The sequence below is a fragment of the Physella acuta genome, unplaced genomic scaffold, assembly GCF_028476545.2.
Source record: "Physella acuta isolate Inbredline_101_S28 unplaced genomic scaffold, ASM2847654v3 ptg000913l, whole genome shotgun sequence".
Lineage (NCBI taxonomy): Eukaryota > Metazoa > Mollusca > Gastropoda > Physidae > Physella > Physella acuta.
The window spans coordinates 753,945-761,851 of record NW_026732430.1 but is presented as its reverse complement, the minus strand read 5'-3'; the positions used below and the strand labels follow the sequence as shown (position 1 = coordinate 761,851).

The following is a 7,907-nucleotide window of genomic DNA, read 5'->3' as shown; positions in this document are numbered from 1 at the left end:
GTAGTCGAAAATAGAGTTGACAACTCAGCAAGCATAATTCTTATTTTCACATAAGAGAGTAGCTCTAGAATCTAGATCAGTAGAAGCTAGATTCTAGATAAATAGCAGAATCTAGTCTAGTTAAAAGTGATAATTGACCCGATGATAGTTAACAGATGTAGAATCAAGATCAAGTTAGATATACAAACAATACTTTTTCTATATCAATTACTAATTAGGCCTACTCAATTAAATTAAAAGTTAATGTTAGGGGCCTATCACCAAGTCCAAGTAATAAGTAATCTAGAATCTAGTAGTAGAATCTATCTGCTACAGTACACATACCGATTCTTAAGATAGAGAGAGAGTCTTTATTACCTACACTTAACTTAGGGACTTACACTAACTAAGGATAGGTCAGGATATCATGGCAAGTCCCAGAACAAGACGTGTTTTAAAGGATCTAAAATTAAAAGAAGGCAACAATGTAAGTCTATGCTAGATTAGCTAGATTATTGTTAGATGTACCATGTTTAATATATAAATATTAGTAATCTATCGTTTTAGGTACGTAAAATCGTCCGCGACTTGTAATGTGAAAAACAGGTGACTCCTTAAATTTTAATAATTATTTCACATTTTGACGAGGGTATATGTTTTTTAAAATACAAAAATGTTTCCTTGTTTCATTCATGTACCTGTTTTTAAACAATTTAATTTTTAAAACTTTTCAATAATAAAAAAAAGACTAGCAATGTTTCCAACAGATGCAACCATACAATAGCAACCATCTTGTTTATTTTTTTTATATTGTAAACTTATAGCGCAAGATTCAGGGGAAGCCACTCTAACTTACAGATGGCCACTTTTTATATAGCAAATCCTGCTAGCAAGCACTGCTGTTTAAAGTTAATTTCTTGCCTAATATTGATATATTTAGCCATTATTCATTTATTATTCATTTATCTATAATATTTGATACAAATATATCACAATATACTTCTATTAAAGCCTTGACCTTGAGGTAACTTTTTCGTACAAGGCTAGCCGCGGGCGATTTTACGTACCTAAAATGATAGATTACCAAAATTTGTAATTTTCCTATCAAATATTAATTTAACTACAAAAGAAAAGAAATGACAGATTGTCTTGAATTCTAGGCTATGTCAAGTAGGCCTATAGGCCCTATTTATGATTTAATTTAGGCCTATAAAAGTACAAATAGTCTAGATTCTATTACATATTTAAGGTCAAAACCAGCGTCGTAGCGACCCTTTTCCGCACCAGGGACGAACTATCAATATTAAGTATTGCAACCCCTCCATTTTTTATTGTTTTTCACTTGAGCAAAAAAGAGAAAAGCACACCTCTCCCCTATTTTGGTGTCACACAGTTGAGTAAAAAAACAGTTTAATAACAAGACATTCATTTATGCCAAGCTGCAGTCCCTTTTTTCAACTTTCTATAGGGGCCTATAATTCTATAAAGCCGTTCAGAATGAACTTCTATTTTTTTTTCTTTATACACTGTTTGGCACCCTCTAAGGTTAGCACTCTAGGCATTTAACTCCCTGTACCCTGTGTTTGGAAAGGTATTGATCATTCTCATAGTATTTAGTTACTGAAGTGGACATGAAATTCAGTGGATTTTATAAAATGAGTAAATACCTACTCACTAATTATTAGTATTACAAGGTAGTAGGCCTAGTTACTGAAGTCTGAGTAAAAGGGGATCACAGATTACATATTAAACTATTCTTTACTATTCTATAATTTTTATAGGCTAACTTTTTTATATTTATTTTTACAGAATTGTTTTGAATGTGGTTCCCATAATCCACAATGGGTCAGTGTAACATATGGGATCTGGATATGTTTAGAGTGCTCTGGTAAACACCGCAGTTTAGGTGTGCACCTTAGGTAAAAAAAAATAATTAATTGGATCTGTTATGTTTATTGCTAGTTATATGATGTAAGACATCTTATATACAGTTTACTGTCTTATGTAGTACTTTAAAAGAATTCACATGCAATAGTATTATAGAGCCTAGGATGTAATTAGGATTTCCTTTTGAAAAGAGACTTTACTAAAAAAAATAATACGCTGTTGTTGTTTTTTTAGTTAATTTATTTCAACTTGGTAGTTAATAAATTATAGTAACCTGAAATAAAAGACTTAAAATTTCCTGTTTTCCAGCTTTGTTCGGTCTGTGTCCATGGACAAATGGAAAGATTCAGAGTTAGAAAAAATGAAAGCTGGTGGGAACAAAATGTGTAAAGATTTTTTTTCATCACAACCTGACTATAGAGAAGGAATGAGTTTGCAGGAAAAATACAATACAAAAGCTGCAGCGCTTTTAAGAGATAAGGTATTTCATATATAGTATATTAGCTTAGAAGAAGTTATTGATGATCAAGCATAAAAGATTTCCTCAGTATATCCTGGAGTACACACACTGTACTGTTCTTTTATCTTTTAGTGATGGAAGTACCACTAAGTCTTGCTATTGAGAACCAATATGCTGCTGAATAGCCACATCTCAACATTTGACCATCTGTGTGACTGCTTTAAGAGATCATGTTATTTTAATGTTTTAAAGCATTCCTTTTCTTTTAAATGTAGCTGAACAATCATCATGTTTTGTGTGTTACCACAGGTGGCTACCGTAGCAGAAGGAAAACCATGGAGTATAGAGACTTCATCAGCTAAAAATTATGTTGCATTCCAACCGTCCCGTCTCTCTACATCAGCATCAACCCCTAGGTTGTCATCTAACTCATATCGTGATGGTGGATCCTTTCATAACAGTAGCAGCACAGGGGATCTGGGGGGAATGTACAACACTGGCTATCAAGATGTAGATACACATAATGGGTAAGTTGCGCTCATGGAACTTTGGGGAAGGGGGGCATACAACACTGGCTATCAAGATGTAGATACACATAATGGGTAAGTTACGCTCATGGAACTTTGGGGAAGGGGGGCATACAACACTGGCTATCAAGATGTAGATACACATAATGGGTAAGTTACGCTCATGGAACTTTGGGGAAGGGGGGCATACAACACTGGCTATCAAGATGTAGATACACATAATGGGTAAGTTACGCTCATGGAACTTTGGGGAAGGGGGGCATACAACACTGGCTATCAAGATGTAGATACACATAATGGGTAAGTTACGCTCATGGAACTTTGGGGAAGGGGGGCATATAACACTAGCTATCAAGATGTTGATACAACAGCTTATTGCTTACTTACTTATAATATTGTCTAGTACATGAGTATGGTATGCTCAGTTTTTAGCTAAATCTGGGGTCTTAATTTAAAATTGTACAGTTTAATTTATGAGGGGGCAGGGCTTTGTCAGGAACTTTGGTTTACCTTTATATGTTATCTCATTTATAAATAAATTTTGTTTACCTCTGCTTGTTTCTCTGATTTTAGAGATTATATAAAAAGACAAAAGGATGACTACTTCAACAGAGTGCAGCAAGAAAATGCTGGTCGCCCTGAGTAAGTGTTTGCACGGATTGTAAAAAGTCGATATTTATGTCTTGAAAGTTGTGTGTTTGCACGAATTGTAAAAAGTCGATATTTATGTCTTGAAAGTTGTGTGTTTGCACGAATTGTAAAAAGTCGATATTTATGTCTTGAAAGTTGTGTGTTTGCATGGATTGTAAAAAGTCGATATTTATGTCTTGAAAGTTGTGTGTTTGCACGGATTGTAAAAAGTCGATATTTACGGCTTGAAAGTTGTGTGTTTGCACGGATTGTAAAAAGTCGATATTTATGTCTTGAAAGTTATGTGTTTGCACGGATTGTAAAAAGTCGATATTTATGTCTTGAAAGTTGTGTGTTTGCACGGATTGTAAAAAGTCGATATTTATGTCTTGAAAGTTGTGTGTTTGCACGGATTGTAAAAAGTCGATATTTACGGCTTGAAAGTTGTGTGTTTGCACGGATTGTAAAAAGTTGATATTTATGTCTTGAAAGTTGTGTGTTTGCACGGATTGTAAAAAGTCGATATTTATGTCTTGAAAGTTGTGTGTTTGCACGGATTGTAAAAAGTCGATATTTACGGCTTGAAAGTTGTGTGTTTGCACGGATTGTAAAAAGTCGATATTTACGGCTTGAAAGTTGTGTGTTTGCACGGATTGTAAAAAGTCGATATTTACGGCTTGAAAGTTGTGTGTTTGCACGGATTGTAAAAAGTTGATATTTACGGCTTGAAAGTTGTGTGTTTGCACGGATTGTAAAAAGTCGATATTTACGGCTTGAAAGTTGTGTGTTTGCACGGATTGTAAAAAGTCGATATTTACGGCTTGAAAGTTGTGTGTTTGCACGGATTGTAAAAAGTCGATATTTACGGCTTGAAAGTTGTGTGTTTGCATGGATTGTAAAAAGTCGATATTTACGGCTTGAAAGTTGTGTGTTTGCACGGAATGTAAAGTTATTAATATTTACATCTTGAAAAATCATTATTTTAGCTATGCATATTTTTAGGCACTTACCTCCAAGTCAAGGTGGGAGGTATACTGGCTTTGGAAACACGCCTCTAGTAGATAATAAAAAAGATGACTTCTTTGATAACACACTCTCTTCACTATCATCTGTAAGTATTTTTTACCATTTTTTTAAGTGACTGTTTGAAATTTTATTGATTTTTTGTTAACTTTTTTGTTGCCTTTTCTTGATTTTTTTCTAAACCGTTAAGCTATTTTTGGACTCTAACTTAATAATTATGACTATTTTTCTCAATTTTGCTTAAGGTTTAATTTTTTTTTATCTATGTGAATATTTAAAATATCGATTAAAAAAGTGGTTGAAAAAATCTTGTGAATGCAGTAGGGAAAGTAAAAATGTCGTGCTGTCAGCAAAAGTTTTGATTGTGTCCATATTTTTGCAGCATGTAATTTGTTTGGAAGAATTGTTTATTTTGGATAACTAACACTTTAAATGTGGACCTGTAAACTGAATTTATTTTAACATCCTATCAAGTAGCCAATAGACAAAACTTTGATGCACTCAGACACTAAATTACATCATTTGTCTGCAGGGCTGGTCGACTTTTGCATTAAGTGCAACCAAATTTGCTTCAGCTGCTACTGAAAAAGTAAGTTATGGTCAAATAACTTTTTTTCCCCGCATTATTGTAAATTAATAAACTCTTCGTTGTCCCTGCTCAATGTTGTATCTGACTGAGCCACCTGCTTTCTGTTTAGTAACAATATCAGACATTAGATGTTGATACCTAAAAAAAAAGTCCTACCACATCCACAGACAACAATAGCTATACGGGAAAACCGTAGCATGTGATGGCTCAACCAGCCAATATGTGATGGCTCAACCAGCCAATATGTGATGGCTCAGCCAGCCAATATGTGATGGCTCAGCCAGCCAATATGTGATGGCTCAGCCAGCCAATATGTGATGGCTCAACCAGCCAATATGTGATGGCTCAACCAGCCAATATGTGATGGCTCAACCAGCCAATATGTGATGGCTCAACCAGCCAATATGTAGATTCATGCATGGACAGAGCCTGTCTAGTTGCTTCACACAACTATAACATTAATTGAGGAAGTCTATCCATTTATGACAGGCCATATGCATTTAATTAATTAAGGGGGTCCATCCTTTTATTACAAGCCACACACATTCAAATAATTAAGGGGGTCTATCCATTTATTACAAGCCACACACATTCAATTAAATAAGGGGGTCCATCCATTTATTACAAGCCACACACATTCAATTAATTAAGGGGGTCCATCCATTTATGACAGGCCACACACATTCAATTAATTAAGGGGGTTCATCCATTTATTGCAAGCCACACACATTCAATTAATTAAGGGGGTCCATCCATTTATTACAAGCCACACACATTCAATTAATTAAGGGGGTCCATCCATTTATTGCAAGCCACACACATTCAATTAATTAAGGGGGTCCATCCATTTATTACAAGCCACACACATTCAATTAATTAAGCGGGTCCATCCATTTATGACAAGCCACACACATTCAATTAATTAAGGGGGTCCATCCATTTATTACAAGCCACACACATTCAATTAATTAAGGGGGTCCATCCATTTATTACAAGCCACACACATTCAATTAATTAAGCGGGTCCATCCATTTATGACAAGCCACACACATTCAATTAATTAAGGGGGTCCATCCATTTATTACAAGCCACACACATTCAATTAATTAAGGGGGTCCATCCATTTATTACAAGCCACACACATTCAATTAATTAAGCGGGTCCATCCATTTATGACAAGCCACACACATTCAATTAATTAAGGGGGTCCATCCATTTATTACAAGCCACACACATTCAATTAATTAAGAGCACCATCCTTTTTTTTTTGACAGATCACTAAGAGTACTTTCTTTTGTTTATCTTCTTCTTTAAAAAGCTGTTAATTTTACATCTTTGATGTAAATGTAGTTGCATTTCTTGTAAGATAAAAGAAAATCAATATTGAAATTCAAAGTGCAGACAACCACATAGACCAGAGACCCCAATTCCCTGTGCATTGTCATATATCAAGTCATAGATGGATGACCACTTAAATGTGTAAAACAAATACAGGGAGATAATTCAAAGAAAAATAAAAAAAATCAAATAATTGAATTGTGCCCCTTATTGTCACTTAATGCGACATTAAAATGTCTTATCCTTTCAATGTGAGCCTGCTTTAAGTGCCTTTGTTTTATGTACTTATGTGCACCAGCTTTCTTCATATATTAATGTGTAGCTTGTAATTACCATAACTTTAAATGAAAACTTATGTGATGTCAATTAATGCAAGATTACACAATCTCTTGCCCGGACTTAGTAGGCAACAAAATCTTCAGTCTTACTTAGTGGGCAACAAAATCTTCAGTCTTACTTAGTGGGCAACAAAATCTTCAGTCTTACTTAGTAGACAACAAAATCTTCAGTCTTACTTAAGAGACAACAAAATCTTCTGTCTTACTTAGTGGGCAACAAAATCTTCAGTCTTACTTAGTGGGCAACAAAATCTTCAGTCTTACTTAGTGGGCAACAAAATCTTCAGTCTTACTTAGTAGACAACAAAATCTTCAGTCTTACTTAAGAGACAACAAAATCTTCTGTCTTACTTAGTGGGCAACAAAATGTTCAGTCTTACTTAGTAGACAACAAAATCTTCAGTCTTACTTAGTGGGCAACAAAATCTTCAGTCTTACTTAGTGGCAACAAAATCTTCAGTCTTACTTAAGAGACAACAAAATCTTCTGTCTTACTTAGTGTGCAACAAAATCTTCAGTCTTTACTTAGTGGGCAACAAAATCTTCAGTCTTACTTAGTGGGCAACAAAATCTTCAGTCTTTACTTAGTGGGCAACAAAATCTTCAGTCTTTACTTAGTGGGCAACAAAATGTTCAGTCTTTACTTAGTGGGCTACAAAATGTTCAGTCTTTACTTAGTGTGCAACAAAATCTTCTGTCTTTACTTAGTGGGCTACAAAATGTTCAGTCTTTACTTAGTGGGCAACAAAATGTAGTCTAACTTAGTAGGCAACAAAATCTCTTGCCCTGACTTAGAAGGCAACAAAATCTCTCAACTTGGTTGGCTACAAAACAAGTTATACTGATGTTAGATTCTGTAGGTAAATGATTTCCAAATAAATGCCATGGCCCTTAAAAGATGTAATAGCCAAAATGTTGTGATAATAAACAGTTGATCCCCCTGAAATCAAGCTTCCCCCCCCCCCAGCTTGGGGCCATAACCCAGTGCCAATGATGCGATGGTTTTATTGATTTTTGCAGCATCTCTGTATTCTGGCCAGCTCCTTCCCGACTCTGTCTGTACTTCCATTTTTTTTTATCTGGCAGCATTTCTCTGATAGCAGGCTCAAATAGGTTAGCAACCAAATGTCCTTGGT

The 7,907-nt window shown here is 34.9% G+C and overlaps 1 protein-coding gene across 1 annotated transcript in view; it reads left to right on the top strand.

The window, feature by feature from the left end:
- The first annotated feature begins 13 nt into the window (after window positions 1-13).
- Window positions 14-7,907, top strand: part of LOC131953216 (ADP-ribosylation factor GTPase-activating protein 1) — a 41,653-nt gene continuing 33,759 nt past the window's right edge. Inside the window, exons 1-7 of the mRNA XM_059316301.1 lie at window positions 14-466; window positions 1,789-1,898; window positions 2,176-2,347; window positions 2,636-2,853; window positions 3,427-3,495; window positions 4,486-4,594; window positions 5,039-5,095. Of these exons, the coding sequence (XP_059172284.1) occupies window positions 407-466; window positions 1,789-1,898; window positions 2,176-2,347; window positions 2,636-2,853; window positions 3,427-3,495; window positions 4,486-4,594; window positions 5,039-5,095 (795 nt within the window). The 5' untranslated portion in view covers window positions 14-406. The remainder of the gene's footprint in view (window positions 467-1,788; window positions 1,899-2,175; window positions 2,348-2,635; window positions 2,854-3,426; window positions 3,496-4,485; window positions 4,595-5,038; window positions 5,096-7,907) is intronic.